At 38.5% G+C, this 27,411-nt stretch overlaps 1 protein-coding gene and 1 long non-coding RNA gene across 6 annotated transcripts in view; both read right to left on the reverse strand.

Annotated features, from left to right (window-relative positions):
- The window catches only part of exoc6 (exocyst complex component 6), a 29,403-nt gene extending 14,290 nt beyond the window's left edge, over positions 1–15,113 (reverse strand). Inside the window, exons 1-12 of one of the 5 annotated variants that reach the window (XM_015014203.2) lie at positions 14,962–15,113; positions 6,355–6,526; positions 4,624–4,671; positions 4,347–4,437; positions 3,831–3,876; positions 2,138–2,191; positions 1,681–1,831; positions 1,439–1,600; positions 1,174–1,242; positions 723–806; positions 426–472; positions 195–315 (exon numbers count right to left, since the gene is read on the reverse strand). In XM_015014203.2, coding sequence (XP_014869689.1) covers positions 195–315; positions 426–472; positions 723–806; positions 1,174–1,242; positions 1,439–1,600; positions 1,681–1,831; positions 2,138–2,191; positions 3,831–3,876; positions 4,347–4,437; positions 4,624–4,671; positions 6,355–6,526; positions 14,962–15,098 — 1,182 coding nt within the window. In that variant the 5' untranslated portion in view covers positions 15,099–15,113. Of the gene's footprint in view, positions 1–194; positions 316–425; positions 473–722; positions 807–1,173; positions 1,243–1,438; positions 1,601–1,680; positions 1,832–2,137; positions 2,192–3,830; positions 3,877–4,346; positions 4,438–4,623; positions 4,672–6,354; positions 6,527–13,643; positions 14,006–14,961 lie in introns of those variants that run through there. The other 4 variants (XM_088001115.1, XM_015014211.2, XM_015014207.2 and 1 more) reach the window with 4 other exon arrangements.
- Positions 8,982–13,632, reverse strand: LOC148153568 (uncharacterized). Its single transcript, XR_015761543.1, has 2 exons — positions 13,031–13,632; positions 8,982–12,523 (listed from the first exon to the last, which is right to left on the reverse strand). It is a non-coding gene; the product is annotated as an uncharacterized LOC148153568 (long non-coding RNA).
- Positions 15,114–27,411: the final 12,298 nt, after the last annotated feature.

Genomic DNA, 27,411 nt, shown 5'->3' on the forward strand with positions numbered 1-27,411 from the left:
TTGGGAAATACACTCATTTTGATACACTTGAAAACCCACCTCATCAGAGCGCAAAAACCTTAGTTTTTTTTGCCATGTTTCCATTTAAACAATTTATTTTCGTAATTCCAACTTGCGCCATTTTAAGGTCAATGAAAACACAGCCAGTGCTGCTAATGGTGTATGTGTACATGGTAGTGTGAGTGTCAACCTACAGAGTGTGTGCGGAGCACAGCAATGATCTTGGACAGGGCCATGTTCCACAGTTCATCAGTGAATACTCTGGTGACCAGCCCTCTGGTGGCGTGGAGGATGTGGTCCTCCACTACAAAGAACCTGACGACAAACACACACATGCACACACACACACACGCATACACACATGTCTTCAGTCCAGATACTTCTAGTGCACCCAGGAGACAACCAGAGTGAAAGGCACATCTTACCCCACAATCTGATTAAAGTATCGTCTGTAGCCTTCTACAGTCTCATGCTACAAACAGAGAAAACACATCATTTAAGCTCTCAGACATTTTTGTGATATACCGTGTTGCTTTAACACAGGGTACATGGTTTAATAAGAAGGCAGGTCTCAGAAAGTTTTCTTTTGATCCTTGAATTTTGTGTCTCGTAACTAATAAATGCAGAACACTGCTTATTGACAAAGAACTGGAGAATAATATGTTTATTTGCTCACCAATCATTTACATTTGCACATGCAGTGAAAGACATGAGGTGCTCACCATGTTAGCCTGTGGCTGTAGCACCAGGCGGGCCTGTTTCTTCCTCTGCTTCCTGTAATAGTTCTCAAATGTTTCTCTGTCACCCTGAAGACACAATATTTATAGAAACAGACTAAAACAGATGAATTTTCGGATGCAGCATTTAGAGTAATTTAATGAGTTTTCTACAGGACAGGGTGTGCATGAAAAAGAAATCTGCTTTTTCGGATAAAAACCCATAAACTTCTCACATGACAGGTAGACGTGGAGAGATGCTGAGTGTTGTTGACTTTTAAACTTATTGAATAAATCAGCAAACAAAACAGGTCCTTACAGCGGGATGCCCTAATGTTCTGATGACTATATGGAAGAATGGATAAGGTATTGTCGTTTTTTCATTCAGTCTGACTGTATGTATCACATCATGTGTCCACACCTCCTTGTCGAGTGAATTAGCAGCAGAATCACCTACCAACACAGTGTATATATGTAGACACCTATAGACAGGGGAGAAATCCACCAGGTCCTGAGCTGTAAGAACCTGGAAGACACACGAGAGAAAACATCAGTAATTACACAACCTTCACGCAAGACAGGAAGTGAAACTCCCAACAGTTTGTTGCCAGTCAGTTTAATAATTGCTTCAATAAAAACTGATTTTTGATAGACATTGGGAAATGTGAATACAGAGAGCTGTAAAAATTTAAAATAAAACACTTTTTTTATCCTAGTCTCACCTCTTCATCTGCTTCCTCCTCGTCTCCAGCATCGTCATCGGTCAGCAGGCCGTTGGAGATGTGTGTGTGTGTGCGTCCGCTCAGAGAATACACAGGCTTGCTGTAGTGTCCTGTGTGGACTTGCTTTGCCACAGCACTGTTGAAGGTCCTGTGCTGCTGCGCCTGGGCAGAAGCACCATACACAAATCAAACATGCAGCTCTGTCCTTCTGCCAGTTAAAAGTTTGGAATAAACAGTCCCACCTGTCTCATCGCAGTCTCTCCAACCTTGTCGGAATGCTTCCGGATGCTTTCCAGGAAGTCCTTGAGGTCTGACATTGAGATCTCTTTGATTTCCTCCCTCAGTATGGGCAGATTTTCTGCCATGATCTGGCAGAACCTGTACTGGCTAACTCTGGAGAGGTGGGGGGGGGGTCACAGCCACTCAGTCCTTCCATTGTGAAGTTACACTTTAATCAAACATGTTGACTATGGGTTACAACAGCCGCCTGCCACTAGTCATTAATTGCCAACTTTCCTTTGATATGGCTGAGTTCTGTCAGTTAAAAGTTTTGTCTTTGGAGCTTTTTAATATCTTATCCATTATGATTTTGATTTAAAAAAATCACAACCAGAACACCTTCTTGTGAAGTTGGTTAGGAGCTATTCAAACATTTTATTGTAGAATTTTCAGTCACAAACGTAGATTGTGTGATCCTACCTTGGAATATACACATTCTCCAGCTGCTCCATGGTTTTCAATGCAGCATAATATCTGGGGGGAGTACAATTTCAGTTATTATGATCTGCAATGGACAGCCCTGCAATATTAAAGACATATTTGCTGAACTTAATAAGTCGCACTATTGAAATATGTATTCTGAGTGATTCTCAGAAATAGTCAGAAACAGTAAAACAACTGAAACAATATTTCAATTGTTTTACTTAATATCAAAACATTAAAGAAATGAAGGCATATAAGCCATAACAGGACAAAGAAGAGCATGGATTTAATTAAATGCAATCCACTACAGTGAACACAACACTACTTTATGGGTGAAATGGGAGGTGTGATTTGAACACCAGTGACTTAAAACCCAGAGTTGACTATTTGAAACAGAACATTTCAAAAATCTAGACAGAACTGAAATGACTAGAACAGCTGATTAGATTAACACATATACGGATGACCTTTGACCCAAATAAGATGGTATAACAGACAGAAGGACTTTCTTGAAAAGTTCTTCACCCTGATGTACACTGCAGCCAACTAAACACGGCCACAGAAGCTTTGGCTCTGATCCCAGCAGTGGGGCCCATCCAACTTTCTTTGGGAATTTTTCTAGTTATTATTATTATTATTGTAATTATCGACCTGAGTCTGGTATGTGTACCAATTATACGAGTTCAGCGTTGGGTCAGTGTGCTAGCTCCCATCAGTAGGCTGATAGGCGGGCTGTGAAGGGATCTAAATGGTTGGTCAGTGAGTGTAAAATGTGTTGTGGACAAATGAATAGAAAGACATTCTTATAAAGCTCATGATGAAAAGGTTCATCAGAAGGCAGAGTGAGAGGACACAAACGCTACGAACCATTGGACACCGAAAGGAATTCGACCAGAGCGCCAACGCTTACATAACACTGCAATGTGCATTAAAGCATATAGCACATATAACAGACATATCAGACATGTTAAAAGTACATATCATTCACTGGCAAATCCAGAAAGGTTCCTATTGCAGTGTGACTGGCTGAGCCTGTTACTCAGCAACAGCCACAGTGGAAGTTTGTGAGGTAAAAAGGAAGCATGATCTGGAGAGTTTAAATAAATTGTCTGAAAGAATTATTCATTTACTTTTGTTAATAGACTGACTCTACATACACTAAGATTACTTAGAAGATGTTGTCATGGCTTTTTAAATTTCAAACAACAATTACAGGCAGAAAGACACGTCGACAGAGTAGGGACTCATGACCCGCTCACACCAGGTAGATCATGGGTTGGTGATATAATCTACATCAGACAGGGTTCCGAGCAGGGGTGGGAGACCAGCCATTCCACCTGGCCAGGCTACCACACAGAGATCAAGGTAGCGAACTACCCCCAACAGCCATCGGACCCCACCCAGGAACCCATCACACTACTACACTACTGCCCAGGTGCCCTCTCACCTGGGCAGCATGCGTATTATCACCACCTTTGAATCTACAAAAAAGCCCCAGCCTGCGCAACACCTCTATGCATCATGTTTGAAAGCTGCAAAAGATTACAGATTTTTGTTGCAAATACAAATTGTACAATTAACCTATTGTTTCCCATTAGCTGAGCTTCACTTCGGTCCAAGCTAGGTTGGTTTTAGCATATCTCCATTGTTACAGTCTAGCTTGTAAGGAAATGTTTTGTGAAATCATTACCTTTTGGAATCTAGTTGCTCCTTCAGTTTGCTGTACATTTCAAGCACTAGAATGGAACAGAGCATAAAAAACAGAATGAGTTTGTTGTCTTTATGAGACCTCATTTTTCAGCTGATTCATAGTCAAAAGAGATTTTTCAGAGGAAAAAGAAATACAAAGATTGTTAGGGACTTGTTATTGAATCTAAACTGGTCAAACATCTTCTAACAATCAAAATGTATCTATCATGTCATGCAGGCATTGTACCTGATACTTTGTGTCACCGTTGCAGCACAGCGTGCCATTCCCAGTTTTGGTATTTACATCTCATTACATGTTTGAGTTAGTCTATTGAGAAATTATTTTTTTTTTGTAAAGAGAACATCCAAAATATGTGGTTTCTGCCTTGACAACAAATGTGAGGATGAATTTTGTAATTTTTCGGAACCAAAGGACAGTGGTTTTGTTGAGAGATTTCTAGCAACCAGTGCTCTACCGCTGGGATGAGGCCTCTCAGGTAACAGTAACCTGTGTCACCTGGTATGCAAAGTTGAAGTTTCTCCACTGTGGTGGCCATGTTCCTCTGCTGGATCCGACAGCAAATCACTTCCTCCGTCTGAGCTGTTACCTGGGGGAGGGACCACACAATTGAGGAAGACAATGAAAAAGAGGTCACCCTGTTGACTACCAGGTTAAATAATGGTCATGTCCACCACAGAACTGTTCTTGCAGATAATGAGCATGTCATGGCAGGAAAACAAAAGGCACAGCTTGTCCTCCACACATGCAGGACTACACCCATACATGAACTTACATCTCTCCCTGCGTCCTGCAGTCTCCTGTTAGTGTCCGTCACTTGACCCTTTGAAAACAAATAGACATCAACATCAAAGCTCTAAAATATCTCCTCTTATTCATCCCTATTAAGGATTACATTACAAATTCTAAAAAAAACCTAATAAATCCATTTCTAAACTGACTGAAGAGTAAATTTTGTGTTACAGGACTTTGAATAATTTAGAGTTCATTTGTTGCTCTGCTTCATGCCCTCTGCAGCTCACTCCCAGCAGCTGCTTAGCCTCGTAATCAGCTCATTGTCCATGAAGGAGCAAGAACAAAGCTGGGTAAATTCAGATTAACCAGGCAGCGGGGACCTGAACCCATGGTTGGTACACTGGGCCTTTCATGGGCTTTAATGGCTTGTGACAGGCTCTTTCTCACAGATTCAGTGACAAACTTCTCAATTCTGGATCTGGATTTTTGAACTCTCGGCTCTTGTCACACAACTGAGAGCCATGACCTAATTGACCAGTGAGCTTTTTGAGGACTGGTTATTTTTTTCAAGCAATGAAGAATCCAATCATGAAAATATACTAACAGCACAATTTCTTTCCTGTAGCTACAAAACATAGATTGTAGACTTTTGAAAAAAAAAAGATAATAATAATAATAATAATAATTCTGGTGAACACTGCGATAACATTATGACTTTAGATAAACAAACAAATATTGAGGAAGGATGCAACACTTTATACTCTGGGTTCACAACAAACACTAAGGAAAAAAAAGGAAACTATTATTTCCATCTCAGCAGCAAGGTTTTGTTGAAAAAGTTAGTTTTAGTCAATATCTGTAGTTTCTTAAAGGGGTGGAATTTTGTATTTTCCAGGCACATTGTACCATTTTATTGCACAATCACTAACTATGTTACCTTCAGTCGTGGTAAAAACAATATATATATGTCAAACATGACTTAAAAGAAATTTGACTTTGCAATTTGATGCCTTGGGCACTGCCTCTTTAAGATGGAGTGGATACTCCAGGTGGAGTGTTCTTCCTGAAAGTCCACCTTCAGGACGTGATCCCAACAATGATGTTGTGATGACGTCCACTATACTTACTGTTAACCAACTGAAAGCGTCCAACCTAATTTACTTGCCCTGTCTGTTTTAATTTGTGTTTTTATTTTTATGTGTTTTTATCTGTGGCTTAATGAATACTATACAGCACTTTGGTGAAGTTAATGCCCGTTTCTAAAGTGCTTTATTAATAAATTGGCATTGAGAAGTAGTTCATATGATCATTTCAGCAGATACACAGTTTCACTGGGTGTTTGCTAATTGCTGCTGTCACTGGAGGAGCTGATTAGTGAGGGGTGCTCTGTAATGCAGAAGCTCAGATGGAGACTGCAGCTCCTGGCTCCTTGGTTCTAAGTATTTTACAACCCAAATGTTTGCCACAGGCAATTCAAAGAATTCTTAAACATGCATGAAATAATCAAAGCACCACTCCAGATATGTTTCTGATGAAGGAATAACATCATAACATGATTCAAAACTCAAAAGAGTTGATTTTACATAATACTGCCCCTTTAAGGAAGTCAGGGTCGATTAATTGGTGCACGTTTGACAGGAGTAGAATTAATTTTTCTAGTGAAATTCTACATATATATGTTATTACAACATGTATTTACATATAGGAATGCAGAATTTAGAGATTTAGTGATGATTTGTTTTGAAGTCTTGTGTGTCCTGCTCACTCTTACCATCAGTTTCTCTGCATCAGCACGAACTTTAAGAAGCTCAGTTATGGCATCCACAAAGCCTTGATGGTGGAAATTACACATTTTTTCAATCTCACGGTCATGGTTCCTTATCCTGGCGTCCAGCTTCTCCATAAACCGTTTGTGAGCATTGGGCTGGTCGTCATAAATGGACCTAAACAAGACAAAAGGGGAACATGAAGAGGGTTGGGGGAGTAAAAGAGAAAGAGGGTGAGAACTCTAGAAAATATAGATAAACAAAGCCATTCATTTTCACCTGTGTCTCTTTACATATGTCTATGTCCATAGTTAAAGAGTTACATTTTTGCTTTAAGTTGTTTGCTGATCACCTTGGCTCTGTTACATTGCAGTGATTCCTGTTGCTGTAGCCGTACTTGATACCTCAACTGTTCAGTTTGTTCAGTTTAGTTTGTTTTTTTTCATTTGTGCACAGCCTGCGGTGGGTCATGGGGAATCTTTTCTTTTGCATTCAGTCGCAAAAGTTGTATGTTATCTTGACAAAGCTGTGCATTTTGTAACAGCAGTCAGCATGTCATCACAAACTGCATTTAACACAATTCTTGTGCTTTCATTATTCATGGCAGTCTGTTGTAATTCAGTCCTTTTATTCACTAAGTGACTTGCTTAAATATAAAATGTAAATTCAAAACTGAAAGATTTACAACTATTGCAGAATCACACAAATAATAAATAAAATGCATTACACAGAGAGGATTTAGGGGTAGTCGGGCCTGTATAGCATTTTGCAAGAGGATATTATATGAATAAAGTTTTTGATGAGCACAGCAAGAACACTGTCAGTTCCCAACAACAGTCCAAGGTTTATTTCAGGAACAATGTCTCCATCTACTGACACTAAGTGAAGTACCATATATATATTTTTTATCAATAAATAGAAAACAATAGGCAGAAATCACCAGCTTCAGTTAAAAATTATTTTAAATGTACTACATTTAAACACATTTACAGCAAATGAAAGAACATTCAGAATAATCAAAAAAGCCTGCAAAGAAAAAAACAGTTAGAGGTTTACAGGTGATATTATTTTCCCACATTACATCAGGCAGTGATGTAATGTGGGAATTAAAGATTAAAGAGATACATTTTTGCTTTAAGCTGTTTGCTGATCACCTTGGCTCTGTTACATTGCAGTGATTCCTGTTGCTGTAGCCGTACTTGATACCTCAACTGTGTTAGTTTGTTCAGTTTAGTTTGTTTTTTTTCATTTGTGCACAGCCTGCATTACATTGGCTGTGTAATTTGCTTGCATATGAACCACAAACTTCATCACTAATTAACTTATTTAACTGACTGAATGGGAAACCACACACCAAACATACTTTAATCAAAATAAAAGCTGAAACTCCAAGTAGAGTACGCTGTATGTATTTATGTTTATGATCAACATCCATATATATCAAGGAATTTTTTGCTAAGTATGCATTACCCACATCTGCCAAATTTCTTTCTTTTATTCTAAAACTAACTGGATCTGTCCTGGACATCAAACTGAAGTTGTCACAAAATAAGTATATCCAATGCTGCACCTTGAATGCAATATTTGTTTAGGGATTATTTTTTAAAGCATCACAAACTACCTGCATGTCAATGACTTCAGACTCTCACCTTCTTCAATGTCCACACCTGGAATAGATCTATAGATTTAATGACCTAGATGCTACAGCTCACTCAAGGGAGCAAGGTGGGGAAAATGCAAGAATAAATTCAACTGATATTGTTATGGAAAATTTTTTAACAATATTAGGTCAATTTTATGTTCACTTAATACAGGATTCCTGCAGGTTTTAGTGAGATTTTAAGACTGACAGAAAAACCCCATGAGAAAAAACAGTATAGATATTAAATTTAATACCCTACCATAACACAATTTAAGACTTGTGGCCAACTCACTTTTTTTTTTTCACGAATTTAAGGTATTTTAAGGTTATAGGTACATGAATCTAAGAGTTTTTAAGAATGTGCGGACAGCCTGTCAAAAAGTTTCTATGACAAGTAAAATTAAGTAAGAAGATAAACAGAAAACAGTGACGTGCTGCAGTTTGACACTCCTGCACCAGATGGATATTTCATCATAGCCACGTTTTAACAACCAACTATGGTCATTTTTTTACTGTAAGAAAGTAATGTTTCCTCAAAATCCTCAGGCGGTCACAAAGTTATTTTGGTTTCCGAAAGGGTTCTAATCTCATATTTCAAGAGCCAACTAGGCAAAATGGAGATGAGAACCCCAGTCAATGTATACAGTTTTTAGAAAATAATGTATTTTACATTACCTTACATATTAGATCTTATCGCTATTCTTCTTTCTAATTTGTGAAAATACTGAACTACAAAGACAAACAAACTGAAACAATGGTGCAAGTACATATGCATATGAAATGAAAATGGGAGGAATGAATGGTAATGGATATGCATGAAAATGGGGATATGAACAAGTAAATAGCATAACTGAACCGGAGCCAATTAGACATTAGGGTTTCTGTTATGGCAAAATGTTTTTAACATCCTGACTCTTCAGTCTGTTCAAACACTTCTTCCGCATTAGACTTCAGAAAAATCTAATGTTGTACGGCAGGACAGTTTTACCATTTCTTTTCTTTTGCTCATCTCCATGTCACCATATGAACTCGGACATTCATGCTGTTGGTGTGGAAACTCTACTTCTGCATCTACAATCCATATAAAGCAATCAGTCCTCATCAGCAAAGACCAGATGAACACTTCCACTTCTCTATCTCTCCATACAAACAGAGGAACAGCTGAGTCATGAACACAATGCATGTTTATTTTTTGTTATACAAAACTAATACATCTAGCTCAGATGCTTTATGAAATAAAGCTGAAGCTAATTCATGGACAATAAGAGAATGCATAGTTGTTTTCTATCACTACAATGTCCCCAGATGCTCTCAGAGTGTTTAGCACTTTGGTCACTAATACTGAACTAATTTTATTGGAAAATTCATCTTAATACTGCAACTCTCAGTCTCAGGACAATGTATTCATATAAAATATTTCGCACACTTCAAAGACAACAGAATGAGCTTACGTGGCTCCCCAGGATCCGGTATGTTATGGGCCTAAACAGTAGCTGATAGAAAGTGCAGCATTAATGATTACAGCTGAAAGTCAACGCCCAAGTTACTGATTAGCTAGTGTCAAAATGGAAAGACAAGTCACTTGCACCATATGACTTGACTCTGTTTATAACTTCCTCATTCATCTGGACTTACAGAAGTCAGTTGCAAGGAGGGATATTGCTATTTTTGTAGCAAACTTCAGCAGTCAAGGCAATTCAAAGTGATAAAAACATATCACAATATACAAATAAAATAAAAAAACACTACAGTTGCAAAATAAAGAGAAGTAATAAAAAATTGTACTCCAGATTAGAATTAGTTATTGTTCCAGTTATTATTAATTAAAGCGTTTTAACCTTTATTTAAAGAAACTCAGTGATACAATAACAGGTCTGTAATATGTTTTGGTGCTTAGTCATTTAGATTTATAAACTACCGACAATGTTTTAAAGTCTATTCTCTCAGTGGAAGGATTTAAGAACTGGGTGATGTGCTCCATCTTCCTGGTTTTAGTCAGAATGCCAGGAACAGCATTCTGGAACAGCTGAAGCTGGAGGATTATTTTTTTTAAGCAGACCTGTGAAGACGCTGTTGCAGTAATCAATGCAATTAAAGATAAACACATGGATGAGTTTCTATAGATCTTTTGGGACATCAGCCATTTAATCATAGAAATGTTCTTTAGGTGATACAAGGCCTAAAGAACAAGGACTGGTTCACGTCTTTAATTGAGACTTGAACCAGTCATTTACTATAGCATTAAGTCGGACCCTGCTCTCATTGTCAACCGTGTCAAATGCTCCAGCAGAACCAACACCGTGGTTCTTCCACAGTCCGTGTTTAAATGGACTTTAACAAAGGTAGACTCAGTACTGCAGTGAGAAAGGCATCAAAGTGGTTGGTCATTTTAAAGAAACTATTTAACTGTGTAGGAGTAATGAGTTTACTACTTCAGTCACATTTCAATGATAGGCAAAACCTTTGCTAATCTGTACACTGTGGCAAAGGCATAAGCATTGAGGATGTTTTTGTTAATTATTTTCTCAAAGATGTTTCCATTACAGTGCTAACTGGTTCAGTCTCTATTTGTAGATTTCACAGGGAACCTATCAGCACAGCAACCAGTATCAAACCAGCAAAGCAATATGGTGGGACATTTTTTCAAAAGACATTTGCAAACCTAAGCCTAACTACAGTCTCTATAACATGAAACTACAGGCAGCCTGGCCATCACTGTGTGTGAATAAACTTACAAGTTGAGTGACTGTACATGTAAATACAGACAAAGCTTGTATTTACATGTACAGTCACTCAGCTTGTATACTTACAAGCTGAGTGACTGTATTTACATGTATCAGCCCATTGTTTGTGTTTGTAAAGACATCATTCCTATATAGTTGCTAATCATGTGTGTGAGTAATCCCACAGCAATGGCCGACCTGCTTGGAGAATTTCAATCATGATCATCATACCATTGATCAGCATATTGGGAATATCCAGAGTCCATGACTGTGATTTTATAAATGTGTTTTACTTTATGGTTGGAGATCCAGATGAAAATTTCCACCTTGGTGGACAATAAAGTTTTATCTTATCTCATGCATGTATTTATCCAAGGTTGGACTAATGTAATTCTTTACCAACAGGAATTACAATTAAAATCCTTCAGCTGAGACAAAATCTGTATCAAGAGTTCTGATGACAATTAAAAACAGAGAACATATTATTTCTATTTTAGCTTCTCTTCATTGGTTCCCTGTTAAATCCAGAATAAAATTTAAGATTCTCCTTCTCACATATAAAGCCCTTAATAATCACCTCCATCACATATTAGAGATCTGATTGATCCACATGTCCCTAACAGACTGAAGGTTTACTGCTGGTAGAATGGGAGGAAGATCCTTTTGTGATCAGAATTAAATAATCTAAGTTATTTTTTAAGTTCAGCTTTTAACTTCATGTTGTTTCTCTGTTTTTCTCTTCGTAGAAACCACATCTGGTCTGTCTTTCTGTTTAGCTGTGACGCCTTCCTTGACAGGGTGCATCAACTGAGCTGCTGCCAATATCTTCATGATGCACTTGGTCCTGTCTTTAGTGTTTAATCCCATCTCTCTCCTCAACAAAGCCATTGGCTGATCTATCACTGCAACTCACTACAAGAAAACTGGCTCAGAGCTCATCTGCTTAGCTGTGTTTCTCTCTGAGATGACGCCACAGAAGGAGCTACTGTTGCCATTTAACTCTTAAACATATTCAGTACTTCTTGGTCAGGATGTCTGAGTTTCTTTTGTGTGTACCTGCTCTGCCTTGTCAAACCCCCAGCAACATGATCATTCACATCGAGCCAAGTTTTGGTTCTGCTTTTTGTTTCGTCCTGCTACATGGGACTTTTTCTCTCCATTGTTGCTATGTGCATGCTCACTACAAGGGATTGCTGCAAACTTACCAACACAAACCAAGCAACTGACCACTGTTGCTACATGCTTATTCAGGAGGTGTGAACGCTGCAATTCAATGACTCGATGAAATCTGGGGTTTCCTGAGATAGAAAACTTTTTAACCAATTTCAATAATAAAATGAACTTGACTGGATTGTTTGGTAGCTTGGATCAATTAGAATGTATTGTCTGAACTGGAATCTGTGGTTGGCTTGAGTTGACCTTTTTAATTAAGAGGATATTTGTTGCTAATTGGTGCCACACAAACTGACCGAGACTGGCTGTCTCATCAGAGAAGCAGAAAAGAATGTACTGGCAAATACCTTCGACTTTAGAGAAATGTATTCGACAATATTCAAACATTACGTTCAGCTATAGGACCAGTGAGTAACAGCCACTCCACATTCTGCACATCATCTGCCGAACTTTTAACCATTTTTATTAATGCAGGTCTTCTTTGCTGTCTTTTCATACATGTAATCCTTCTTTAAACAGAGATGCATAATCTAAATTGTTTAGTACTTCAATTACAGTCCAGTTAAAATGACAGAAGAATCTTTTATACTTGAGAGTGAAGATCCTTGCACAGAGAGGAGATCTGAAGAAAGTAACCTTTGAGCACAGAGAAAAATGTAGGTTAATCATTTTGAATATTATTGGAATTTTCAGCAATGTCAGTGCAATTACATATTCAACATGCAGCTCTGCCACAACCAATGTAAAAATGAATGAATGAAAAGGAGGAGAAACATCACATCGGGAGATGGAAACAAAAAAAGAAGAGAAAAAAAGCATCCATCTGAGAGTATGCAAATAAAACCCAGATAGGGAACAAAGACAGTGATAGTAGTTCAGCTTGTTATTATGTTGATTAAAGATTAATGCTGTACATGTACATTGATGTTTTCCTCTAAATTTTTTCTTTTTTTTTAAGGCTACTATGACCCTTTTAAATTTATTAACCCATTTAAAGGTCTCTGCAACTGCCACACACACCCCAACCGCGCAGGAATATATCCATCCTAACCACATGTACTGTTTGCAGAATGAAACTTAGCGGTGTGATCAGAAATGCATCAATAAACGTCAAACAAAACTGAAAGAGTTCTGCATCGTTACCTTCGGGGCGTATCTTCATTGTTTTGTTCACTGACACCTAAAGTCATCGCCTGAAGGCATTAATACGGAAAAGGTTGCGGCTGAGTTCACTTTGCAGCCTATCAAACTGATGTCATTCATGGTGGCCTTGACAGATACTACGGAAGCTAGTACTGCAAACAGAACTGATCCAGAATACAACAGAGCTAGAACTGGATCTAGTCAAACCCTTCCCACAGACCGAGCCGAGACTGTCGTGAATCTTAACTTTCTCATTTGTACAAAACAACAAGATTGTTACTAGTTAGCCGTCAGCTAGCATCAGTAGAATAACAATAAGAAGACATACAACGTCTACATACCAGACAATATTGACATCTCTCTTAATTCAATGACTTTGTATCTTTATTTAACATTAACGAAATCACAAATGAGTCTGGTGTTACTAAAGACTTATTACATTTATTCAGAGCGCTTTGTTAGCTAGTTTGTGTGTAGCCTCTTGCTTCATTTCATCACTATGGATGTTAGCTACCAGTGCTAGCCCTGGCCTTACATGCTGTGGATGTTTCTAAATAAAGGTTCTAACATGGAGAATAAACAACCGCACGCGGACAGAATCACCGGCTCTTACCGGAGAGTCGGACCGACACAAGCTGTGTCGGTGCTCTCAATTTCCTGCAGTATCCGCTCATGCTCCGTTACACACTCCAGGGTTTCATTGTCCGCCATGATTGTTATGTACAGTGTATTACAGTTTTTGACTGCATCTCCAGCACAGAGCAGTCAGACTGAGCCCCGGCCTCTGGGGGGAGCTCTAACAGATAATAAATAAATAAATAAATAAATAAATAAATAAATAAATAAATATAGTTTGCATCTGTAACATGCTACGGTCAAAGTCAGAATCACGTCATCCATAAGAACAGCAATATGTAATAAGAGTACTTAAGTTTACATACATTGATTTAGTATGTAAAACAAATACAAAAAGAAACATTTAAACGATACTGTGACAAAAGGAACATCTTTAATTTTAGATCCATTAGAAAACAGCCTTATTAAGGAGCCATGGCCCCAGCGAAAGAGCTGTCAACTGAAAGATTGGAAGGAATTATATTCCTCAAAGTAAATATCCAAATTCCATCCACTAAGAGCAGGTTTGGTGATGAAAGTCTTCTTTATGATGATAGCACATCCTCCCACTATGCAAAACTTGTTAAAAGCATAAGAATCCAAAGTTCAGTGGCATGACCAACAAACAGTTTGAATTTGAATGCATGGTGCTAATTAAAACAAAAGATAAACGGCAATTTTCTAGCCTGCAAATCTGACCAGTCAGCTGCTTCATGAAGCTCCTGTTTTTCATCACTGAAGTTCATATCTTCAGGTTCTTGTTAAAGAATAAAGAACTTGTAGTAATAACAATTCTAAATATCTGCCCAGGGCTGCACAAAACTTCTTATTTTTTCATCTAAATAAATGGGATAGCTGCAGTAGAAAGCAATATGTGCAAAAACAGTCCAACTAAGCACAACTCCCGAGTTTTCTACAGGCTGGCTAGAAAACTACCATTTCCAAAGATAGTATCCCTTATATGAGCCTAGTAAATTATATTTATAAGAGATTGTTAACACATAATAAAATTAACACAAACAGGTTATATTTTTCTTTTAGCATCTTTCTTTCTTATGTAATAATCCAAGTAAAACAAGTGATTTGATTAAAATTTTAATTCCCTCTAAAACAGTTCTACATAGCACAGTATAATATTGCAGTACATGACTGCTGCATTGCAGTACACTATTTCTGTACTTTTCCACATTGAAAAGTTGCTGTGATGCCTCTCAGAGGCTGGTAAAGCCTCCTTAAGCTCTTTGCTTGAATTTCATTTTAACTAATTTTTTTAGTTAAGATATAATGATCAGATAATGAGTTGTCCATAAATTTACCTTAAAGTAGTTCCTAGAGGCAACTCCACAGATTCTAACTCAGCAAAAAAATTCCCAAAGGCCTTCTCCTCCACTTTTTCTTCTTCGATTTGACTTGGTGGGTCGGGTAGAGCTGCATGGACCCTGTCAGAGTCCATCTTTAACAGGACTAAATAAAAAAACAGCAAAAAATCTGTGTGTGTGTGTGTGTGTGTGTGTGTGTGTGTGTGCGTGTGTGTGTGTGTGTGCGTGTGTGTGTGTGTGTGTGTGTGTGTGTGTGTATAGAGACAAGAAGGCGGGGGGTGAATTCCAGGGCACCTGCTATGGTCAGCAGAAAATGAGGGTGAAACAGGAAAAAGAGACCTTGTGATTCACTGGACTTTGAAACCAACAAAACTGAAATCTTGACTGTTAGACTTATAAAGCTTGGCGCAGAAGCAGATTTAGTAATTACTAATTGGAAGAGCAGTTTAAGCAAAGAGGAGCTTTCACAACTCACTTTATTTCCTTCTCTTCCCAAACATGCATGAAAAAATCAAGGCAACACTAGTATGTTTTTGACAAGGGAATAACATCATAACATGATTTAAAGCTCAAAAGATTGCTTTTTCTTAATACTGTCCCTTTTAGAGGGTTACATCAGGAAGCCATTACATCACAAGGAAATACACACAGGACAAACAACAATTCACACACTCACATGCACGCACGCACGCACGCACACACACATGCACACACACACACACACACACACACACACACACGCTCACACACACACACACGCACACACGCACAGATTTTTTGCTGTGCAAGTGGCAGTAATAGAAAGGTCCCAGGCCAGGATTCAAACCTATACATCTTACTATTGAAGGGTTTTAGCACTAACAACTGTTCCTGCAGACAGCCTGGACAAAAAGATAGACTAAAAATGTTTTGTCTTATTGTTGTTTAGTAGTGATGCAAGTTATTGGAAAACAATAAATGCAAACAAAGTTTTGACTTCTCTGTGCAGCAGTCATGCAACACAGAAAGAGGCCAATTACATAACTAAACAGTTGGCCTATTCTGTAATGGCCAAAAGTTGCAAAATTATATCTGACCAGAATAAGTGGCTTTGACAGAGAGCAAAAATGGGAAGTGAAGAGAGAGTATGACTTTGAGTGATGGTGTGACATTCTCTTGTACATCAAGCCCCATCAGTTTATGTGGAATCTGTGACCCAAATGTAGGCAAGTTATAAATAATGCTGAGTGGGAGCAAAAATAAGGAATTTTATAACCCAGACAGAAAACCGAGCCAAAAATGGTTTTGGTTCAAAAAATATAAAATCATTTCAATATTAACTTGTTTTAGCCCTGTTACTTCTGGCAGTATTAACCAACAACCACCAGAATGCTGTGGTTAAAATATTGAATATTAAATTGAGTGTTGGTATGAATCTGCTCTTCATGTTAAGTGCATGTGTTTTATTAAAAAATGAAGAGTGAGGTGGTGAGGTTCCTATTGTCTCCTCAGTTCTCCATGTGCTCTTCCTCTCCATGCAGTGCCAGCTTCCTGCCCACTTCCTGACTTCTTTTTGTGTGCATCCGGGGCACAAGCTGCTATGCAACTTTTGACCTGTATTGTAGGTTATTCTCTGCACAAATACAACTGGAGGATGTCTGAACACACTAAATTTCAGAGCCAAGAGCTTGTCATTTCTGAAAAAATCTCTGAGTTTTGACACTGAAAAAAACATCAGTTTTTCCAATTTTATTAATTTGTGGACTTGGTTATGCACTCTTATCGGTTAATGATAAGCATCAAGTCAAATCCTTGAACTTGCAGTGTAAATAGCATCAACGTTTTGAGATCAAAACTTTTAAAACCCTGTTGTTTGGATTTTTTATTTATTTATTTTTACTTAATTTGGTTAAAATATATAGTTTTTTTTTCTTTTTTTTATCAACTATAACCCTTAAATATAGGAACAGAAAAGTCTCCAAGTAGACAAAAGAGTTGGGTCTCTAAGTAGAGACCAAACTGTCTCTACAGTGTCATAAATGCCTGATTAAATCTAAATCAGATTTAAGATTAGCATGTTACAGTTGAACTTTCATAATGAATTGTAACCAGTTGGCCTTTATTCTTTGTATATTGTTTATTCTAAGCTTTCAAAGCCAGGGCAGACTGTAACCTCTCCAACAGATGGCGGTAATGCTCCATTTATGGGTGTATGTCACTGTGGAAATCAGTCAGAAAAAGAAGGAAAAACACATTTTGAGGCCATCTTAACAGAACCATCTTCACCACCAGTAACTATGTCTTTTGTGGTGTCAGTATGTAATGTTTCATCCTTAGAATATTTTTTTCAACTCACAGAAACCATTAGAGATCAAATGAAAAAGGCATCTGGTCCTCACCATTGTGTGTGATGATATCCTGTTTAGGTCTATTCACTCTGACAATTTGCCATGAGCTGAAGGTAATACTTTATGCAACATGTATATTCAGCTCCCAAATGGATTTTTACAGAAAAAACAAACAAAAGATTTTTTCATAAATGTTAATAAGTAGATGAATCCCTTCAACAATATTCTTAGTTTTATCACCTGAATACACAGAAATGTAAGAGTCTGAATCTATCCATTTGACTAGCCTGTTTAGTTGGTCACATATTCTAGATGTCATTAATTTTTGTCTTTGGTAATAAAATACATAATGATGGTGTTATTTTTGACTTGAAAATGTAATTTAAATCACATAATTCTAGGATTTTCTTATTTCTCCTCTGGAATAATGCCTAAATAAAAAATACCCTGTCTAAGAGTGATTCTGAAAATGATTCCATTCATTTGTTACTTCAAGGCTGGACTGCTGTCATTTTTTTACTATCAGGAAGTCCCCAAAATTTGGTAAAGTTGATCTAAATTGCTGCACAGATTTCTGATGAAAATTAAAAACATAGATCATATCTCCAGAGTTGGAATGGAACCACCAGACTAAATTGGGATAGTTATTTAACAAACTACCTTTGCCTCAGCAACAGCTTCAGGACAGGTAAAACTGTCCTTATAGACAGTTTTACCTGTCTATAAGGAAAACACTCTGTCTTCTTCTAAGACTAGGATTAAAACATTCCTTTGTAATGAAGGTTATGAGCTATCTCTGTAGTTATGCTGCCATAGGTTTAGGCTACTGGAATACAAACTGACCATTTCTCCTTATTCTGTTATATTCTTCTCAAATTTTGCATTACTTGTTTCAACTTCTAACTTTATACTTTCTGTCTTTTTTCTCTACATTTTCTCTATATCTGACCAGGTGTTCTATGTAGCTGTGACAGTTTCGTGGATGGGGGATTAACTGCATCTGTCTTGAAGTTATTGGCTGAGCTTTTGCTGCAACTCACTGTATGGTCTCTCTCTCATCCTATGGTCTTTAAAACTGGGGCAGAGTTAATCTGTTTCTCTCCCAGGTGAAACTGCTAAGGGAGGATTAACTTCTCACTTTTCACTAATATAGAAATCACACCTGGATCAGTACTTCTGTTTCTTTTTTTTGTTTGTGCTCTATTTTCTCAAACTTCCAGTATTGTATCCTTTATATCTAAAGCTTAGATATCTATACTTGATGTCTGTATGCTGTGAGCACTTGAAACTGAAGTCATATGACTTGATTCTGTGCAGAGTCTTGGTCAGTAAGCTGATTCTGATTCTGTTCTGGATTGTATAAAAACCAGCGGTCTCAAACTGCGTTCCTCAAAGGCCACAATATTGACCTACACATTTTAATTAAATGGTGAAACTGCCTTACTAGAATGCAGTCAAGCTCTGTTAATCAGCTAATATTGGAGCTTGGTGTCCTGAAGCAGAGACATTATAAGTTGCAGGACTCTGACCCTTACGGAATGCAGTTTGAGATCTGGACTAAGTCCTGTTCACCAGTAAAACTGTAAGTCTCTGCAGTGGGGTTGGGGTCCTCTGCTTTATTCTCTGGGCTTTGTGAAGCTGTTGGAGGAGTTGGAATGGAACCACCAGACTAAATTGGGATAGTTATTTAACAAACTACCTTTGCTTCAGCAACAGCTTCAGTCCTTTACTTGATTGTTGATCCCTGAACCTCCCACCACTTCCTCATACTCTCCACCATCTGTGCTAGCGCCTCCTGTTTCCTCTTCCTCATGCTTCAGGCCTCGATGTCTTCAAGATGCCTCGACTCCCATTCCACAGGGTCTGACTGACATCTCCATTTCAGTGCCAGAGAGTCTGGTCAGTATCTTCATTCCTGCCCCATCGTCAACCTCAACCACATGTTCCTATTCCCAGGTTCTCCAAATAGAGTCTTTTGATGGGCTAGTCTCTGTCTCCTGTTCCTGTGTTCTCCCACGAGGGCGTCCACCTGGGCTTGCCTTGCTTTTGAGTTACCCACTGATCGTCAGTCCTGGATACTTTACCTTGGGCCCGTTGCCTCTTGATTGGCCTCCTGCTTTCTTCTGAGGGTTCCTCCTGTATCCATGGAGCACACCAGGGTTCCTTCATCTAGAACCCACCCTTAAGTGGATTCTAGATGGAGTTTGTCATGATCTTTGGGACTTTGGTTTTATTTTGGTAATGGTATTCTCCTCCATTGTTCCCTGTGTGTTCTATCAGTCATTTCTCATATTTCCTCGGTTTATCTTCAGTTGTTTGTCTTCTGAACCCAGTTTCTAATCAAACGTCTGCTCCTGATTTAGTAATCAACTTGCTAGCTTAAACATCTCTTAGCCAGCTGCAGTCAGCTGTTATTCCCACCAGCTGGCTTCCTAGTGTTCCTCTGGTGATGTATTATTTTAGATTGGTCCGGGCTTAAACCTTTGAGTTTTTCTGAGTAAAATAGTTTATTTTCACCTGCTCCTGTCTCCTGCATTTGGGTCCTTCTCCTCACCATTATGTAGCAGTAAGTCTACATGTAGAGCTCTTGTGATCCCAGCAAAAAGCTTGACTAGCTCAATAAGTGTCTCTCTCAGGGCCTAGTTTGCTCAGCGTACTCAGTCATGTTCATCACTTACACAGGAAGATACGCACACACGCACACACGCGCGCACACACACACACACACACACACACACACACACACACACACACACACACACACACACACACGTTTGTGTTGCTATCTTTGTGGGGACTTTCCATTGACTTCCATTCATTTCTACAGCCTAAACCTTACCTTTACCCTTTTCCTAACCCTAACCCTATCCAAAACTCAATTCATACCTTAGCCCTAACTCTGACCCCTGACCCAAAAACAGGGTTTCCCCTTGTGGGGACCAGGCTCCGGTCCCCACAAGGAGCAATTGATCCCCACAACGTAGTATATGTCAGGAAAATCGTCCCCACAAGGTATTACAAACAAACACACACACACACACGCATGCACACGCACGCACACACACACACACACACACACACACACACACACACACACACACACACACACACACACACACACACACACACACACACACACACACACACACACACACACAGAAGAGAGAGAAATGGCATTTGTAATTATTGCTTAGTAGACACAAACCCCTCAGAGGTTGTTAGCTTTGTCTCCAGCCTCCTTAAAGTGGACAGGTTTTGACTGAGAACCAGAGGAAATGCAAACAACCCCTTCAGTAGATGTCTGTCTGCTGTTCTATGTCCCTCATTGTTACACTCTACAAAATCAACAGTGGTTCAGGTATTGGTGTTTTCACCACAGAAAATCATTTTTGATTATATTAAAGCAACTATGGACCTTGTTGGTTGTTTTTATTGATAAAAAAGTGAATTGCCATCTAATATTGTAATGGTTTTATCTTATGCTACATTAAGAAATTAAATGTTCTAGGTTTTCTGGTTGAAGTAATGATGAGTGAAGTAGAGTCTTTGCTTGACAAAGAATGGTGGAGTGACAGTGTGCAGGTTTAGCCGCAGTCGCTGCAGACCAGGTTGTTTGCAGTGCAGTCTGTCTTCCGCCATGGCGGTCAGCTCCTCTTCACCTTCATCCTCCTGGAACAACAGGTCAAGCTCATCCGGCTACACAGATTTACCAAATACTAAGGGGAAGTCAAACAAAGCTAATGGCTTTCATCTACCTTCTGTTGAGTCCACATCAAAAAAATCAGAAAAGTTTTGAATCTACGACAAGATATAATTTTACATAGTTAAAATAGTGAAATGTTTGTTCTGGTTACGTAAAGAGATTGTTAATAGTTTTTAAAGTAATTGTGTTGTTTTCTTCTTGAATTGATTTGATAGCACTGAACAAAAACCAAAAACAGAAACCTTGTTATTGGTTGAACTTGAATGACCACTTTGTTCACTCTACTCTTCCCAGTATGGCTTTTTGCTGCCACAATTCTCAAACTGGGAGATATATATATATATATATATATATATATATAGCTGTACCCTTTTAGACACCTAGATCTTGTTTAAACCAATGACATGAAAATGTAATACAAGATTTGTTTTCTATTAAATAGAATAGCATTTATCTTTGTGACATAAACAGTGTAATGAGGAAAGAGCGAATCCCTGTTTGTGTGTGAAGTGCCTGATATGCTTTAGTCATCTAATCAGCAAAATGTGGCTCACCTGAGAGGGAGAAAGTGAAGAGTGAAGAAGATAAAGCTTGAAGGAAGAAAGACAAGAAAGAGCTTGTTTGTGTTTGTAACGGTGGCACCAAGTGAGTCAGAGCTTTTTGAAGATAAAACTGTAGTGGAGTGTAGCCAAACGTGGGAACGGTTCTTGAGAAAAGTGGATGTTGGTGGAGGAACATCCTGCTCCTTCCAAAGGAGATCTGGATCTGTGTATTTCACCCAAAGGAATAAGCCTTGATCCTGGTTTTATTCTGAATTCTGCAGAATGAATCCTTGAATAATTGATGCCTTGAATTGACCCTCAGCCATTCATCTGTAGGAACAGACAAGCAGCCTCTGCAGCTCCTGTCCAGAGCTGAGAAGCACAGCATCACCAATGCTGACCGCCTGTCCCACACGTGTGAATATCATAGATTCCATTGGACAGAAATGACAGAATGGGGACAGAGCACAGAGTGGGATAAAGCAAACATAGAAGTGCTGCGTGCTGAATCTATGTTATGCATATTTGCTATTATTACAACTATAATACAGATTTAAATGTCAAGACTAATTCAGACAACACATATTTTGTCAACAGTGTCAAGCAGGCAGTGGGAAGGAGGGCCTGGAGGGTGATATGCTCCAAACTTGTGCTTGTCCTCCCTGACTTTCCTGTTTTCCAGATATTGGTGCTGATAAGAAACCTATTGAGTAGGATTATTATGTGATCATCAGAACTCCTGGCTGTTTAGAACAAGCATGCAAAACTGAGATGGTTTTATTAGAGCATTGTCAAATTATTGTTACTCTCAGATGGCTTTGACAGTATGGCTTAGAGATTCATTCAGTGCTCCCAATACAAATACAGATATCTTGATAATTGTTTGTTTTTTTGTGTTCCACAGCTGGCTGCTTACATAATCTCTACATGTCACCCTGAACAGTGATGATTGCTAGTTTACCTCTACACCCACAGAAAGCTGTTTGTTATATGCTGCACAAATCAAGAATAAAGAACAACAAATATTTTATATGACAAAGCATTTTCTAAGAGTATGCCTATTTATTATTTTTTTTTTTTTAGCCCATTTTCAAATAATCGTTGGACACCATAATACCAAAAATGTGTGTGTGTTACTGTGTGTGTGTTCCAGTCTGGTCTGTCTGACATTGTTGTGCAATTGGCTCAGCATGCTTTTAGAATGAAGAAGTGAAAAAGATGCAAAGACACACACAGTGTTTATCAAAGCATCGCAGTTGCACACCGTGAAGGAGTCTTAGATTGTCTCCTGTTGTTGAACATGTGCTGCCACTGATAGGCAAATGTTGAGGGACAGAGGTCAGCAGCTTTTACAGTGTCCTTTTGGTCTCTCTCCTTTTAAATGAAATTAATCTAAAGATGCCTGATTGGCTCCTGAAATAAAGATAACTTAATACATTTAGACACAGGGCCTAGCTGTTTGGGTTCCCTAAGCACCTGGGAGGTTGGGCTGTGTGGAGCTCAACCTCAAAGCATTTCTCTTCTGGAAATTACAGTTCACAAGATTTTATAGCATTATCATTTTCTCATGCTATGTCAAAATGACCTATACATATGAATGCTGAATTCCCTATGGCACTAATAGTCATTTCATTGTTTGAGTTGTTGCAAGCAAAACTGTTGAACTTGTCAAAATCTGACAAGCAAATTGTTTGCATTTCATTCTTTTTTTAATGTCTCTCTGTATGACATCAGCTTTCACTGATGGTTTGTTGTTAAGGCGTTTCCAATTTGCTTTTACACAATGCTGTGATTTTGCAGCCCTGCTAACAGCTAGTCCCCAGGAAGGACAATGAAGAAGCGAGAAACAGTTCAGCTCTGATCAGCTCTGATCAGCTCTCATCAGTGATACAATTTCATAGAAAAAGCAATTAATATGTTCCCTGAAGACAGAATCAGCAGCAGGCTTCTTTTTAGGTCAAAATGAGCTGCACTGTGTCTTTGTAGACCAAAAAAAATGCATATCATAGGGTGGCAAGAGAAGAACAGTGGTTCTGGGTGAGAAAGTCAGGATGGCAGAAAAAAAATTGAGGGTGGTACATGACTTACGAAGAGAGTGAGACAGTTTTGATATCTGAGTTCAAGTCACTGATGGGTTCAAGATAGGCTCTGAGCCACTTTTTCTATGCATGGTGATGGATAGGTTGATGACAGATGAAGTCAGGCAGGAAACTGGGAGGAACATGATGTTTGCAGATTACATTTAATCTGAAGTGAAAACAGAGAACAGATGAAGGAGAACTTATAGAGATGGAGGTTTGCCTAAGAGTGAAAAAAATGCAATTAAAGAGAAACAAGACAACAGGTATGATAGGTCTTCCCCGTTTTTCAAGGTCAGCCTGAGGTCGACCATCAAAAACCCTGGACAGTGTAAAATAATGATGAGACAAAGAATACAGGCAGATGGAGGCCAGTGTCAGGAATGATGTGACAGAAGGACAGCTTCATGATTGAAATGGAGATTCTATAAGACTGGTGTGAGACATACGTGGCTCAGAGACAGTGAGTCTGTCTAAAAGACAGGAGAATGAGCTGGAGGAGGCAGAGTTGAAGATGCAGAGATTTTCACTGGGAGTGACCAGGACGGACAGGATTAGGAGTGAACAGATCAGATCTAAGGTAAAGCAGTTTGGAGAGGCAAGGCTGAGATGGTTCGGACCAGTGGATACACATTGGAAAGAGGATGTTGGTGATAGAGCTGCCAGGCAGGAGGAAAATAAAAGACCCTGGAGAAGATTCATAGACATTGAAAAGATTGGTGTCAGTTAAGGAGGGCTCAAAAAGGGCAATTCTGGGTCTACAGGAAAAGCCCATGATGGGAAGATGTACTTCAGTGCGTCTTCCCATCATGCTTTCTTAGCAAATTTCTATAATATTATTCTGACCACTGGCATATAATTTTCTCTGTTTGTTGAGCTGTCTTTAGTGAACAGGAAAAGATGTTTTCCCATCATTGTCGGAGCTACAGATCTTTGCTGTATCTACCAAATCAGCGTACAATCAAATGATTATGCTAAATGATATGATAATGTAAATTTATCTGATATGTCTTAACTGGCGACATTGCAGTAATTATAACATTCCTAATACTCAATGCTTCCCATACAAACTGTAAATCCAATAAATACAGTATCATTTTGTCAACACTGGCACATCATGCATTGTTTTGTTTTTGTCAAGTTGCTGTCTACAACAGCCCACATTCTGACAATTTGAGATTCTAAAGCGATGTGCACCAGCTTAGCACATCGCTTAGCTGATCTTTCTTCTGACAAAGAAAGAAAGACTCTTTCTTTGTCAGTAAATGGTAGGATTTCTCTTGTTACATTAATTTTAAGTGAACACGCCGTTCTTTGAATCCTTTGGTTTCAGTTCACCTCCTTCCCGTCCTCTTGCTTTGATGCAGTCCAAACAAAGAGCAACTGGGAGGAAGTGATAAAGAAGCTCATCCTGTTACCCGCATTGTCTTAGATAATACTTTCCATGGATAACAGAAATGTAGCTGGGTGCACAGCTTGTTTTCTGATAATGTGCTTGTTCTTGAATGTAAATCAACACCTTTCAGAACTAACTTGACTAAAGTGTTCCAGTTTACAAGAAAGTGTTTAAAAGAAAATGAAAACTACTGATTAAAGAAAGGCAAATCATCTCCGCTTGAACAGTTTATACTCCATGTCAAATATGTGTATTAGTGTTTGTCTAACAACATGGTTAACAACTCAGGAGCACCACAGGGCTCACCATTCCTCTTCTCTCTACACTTCAGACTTCTAGCACAAATCTGACTTCTGTCACCTACAGAAAAACTCTGATGACTGCTGTTGTCGAGTGAGACAAGAGGCTGAGAAGAGAGCTGGTGGAGCGCTTTGTGTCATTGTGTGGGAACAATCATCTCATGTTGAATGTGAACAAAATAAAGGAGATTATTGTAGATGTCAGATCAAATTCTGGAGATGAAGATGCAAAAAAAGGATTCTTCATCAAATCAAGAAAATTATGAAAATCATGAGGATGGTCTCATGAAGAGCATCTCTTCATAAGACTGTCTTAGAAAAACAATGTCTTTAGTCAGTCTTCTTCAAATACACTGTAATACAGACTGCTACAGCAGCTCTTTCCTGCCAGTCACCATCACCATTTGCTACTGTATAACTATGGAGAATTTGATTATGAGTTGCAACAACATTTAGTTTCCCTTTGGGATCAATAAAGTGTTTTTGAATATAAATTGAATTGGAATGAAGAAAAGTGAACTTCAAACTCTTGATTTGATCATATCTGCTCTGGGTGTACTTGACCTGCTACCTACTGAATGTTGGACAGAGGCACTATTCCTCTGCCCCACCCTGTTAAGCCAGAGAGGGAACAGAATGGATGTGTTTTTTGCCTGGCATGGTTTTGCTTTGGATGTTGTCTTTCTTCATTATCTCCACGATATTTCTCACCTTGACTCAGTTTTGTTACGTTGCATCCCGCTGTCTTTTAATCCTTTTCTTGTCTAACATCCTCTTTTGGCCAAGAAAAATCCCCCCACCCCCAGTCTCCGGCATTCCTTCACCTAATACTGTCCTTTCCTGTCTGCATGACCATCACTGTTTTCACAGTCCTTTGCCGGAAACCAAACAAATTAACACCACATTGTTCTGTGCAGTCACATTAAAGTTGGAAACATCAGCACCATAATAGTTTCCTGAAACCCTTCATTTGTCTGTTTAGAGGTGGCATATCATGCAAAATCCCCTTTTCATACATTTTGTCTCCATGAGTGCAGAAAAGTTTGAATTTGTTGCCTAGTGCTGAAGAGATATTATATTCTGTTTGGATCATATTTTCATTGTGGTCTTTTTTTCTCTGTTCCCTATTATGTTTTATTAACTATTACATCACAATATTTGCTGTGGAACTGCTAAACAAGGTCATGCTCTTCTATTTTGTGAATGTGCCTTTTTTATTTCTTGTAAACATTTTGTTCAAGGATGCTGATGTCACAAGTGCATATGATAAAATATTCAGCTGTTGGCTTTATTAATATCAGAACCTCTTTGAAGGGTCTGGTTAAATTGTATTTTTCTTGAAAAAGTGAAGAAAGTCATCATCCTTTGCGTGAAACACTTCAAGGATGACTGACTCATGTTTCTCCACCAGTATCAAGAAAGATTTGCTAAAAGACTTTGTGAAATGGTGCATCAAATTTTTCTCTCTACTGAAACAACAGACACAGCAAAGCAGTAAGCTGCAAACAAAAGAATTAGACATGACTTTTTTGTATTTTGATATGATGCTTTGGCCATTGTTTTGATAGCAGTAGCATTGTGATTTAATTATTGGATGAGCCATTCAGTAAATTCATTACATTTGACCTGTCCCCGCAGCAGGTTAAATGTAATGAGATCTTGGCTTTCGGTTCTCTTCTTGCCAGACGCTGTATTTTACTCTTCTTTCCATCTACATTACAATGGCTTAATACTGTAAGAAAATTTTTGAAGATAGAAAAAATGTCATTAACAGTGAGGGGCAGTTCAGCAAAATGTATTCACAAGTGGAGACACTGTGTGGAATACCTAAAATCTCTACCTTCATGATGCGTAGAATGATGTAACTGACCTATCATGTGACTAAGTTTAAAAAGATAGGTAAAATATTATTGCTCCCCAATGCCACCCCCTTTTTTATTTTTGGGGCCTGCCTTATTGTATATTATTTATTTATTTTTAACTTGCTGTTTTCACATTTTACCTGCAATGCTACAATCAAATACTATAGAGGAGAAACTGCTAAAGCCCATCCAGGCTGAGGCTTTTGATTTGTCTGAATGCCAACCTGCAGACAGGACAGA

This window comes from Poecilia mexicana, unplaced genomic scaffold (genome assembly GCF_051168715.1).
Source record: "Poecilia mexicana isolate PSO_F unplaced genomic scaffold, ASM5116871v1 scaffold_19, whole genome shotgun sequence".
NCBI classification, from domain to species: Eukaryota; Metazoa; Chordata; class Actinopteri; order Cyprinodontiformes; family Poeciliidae; genus Poecilia; species Poecilia mexicana.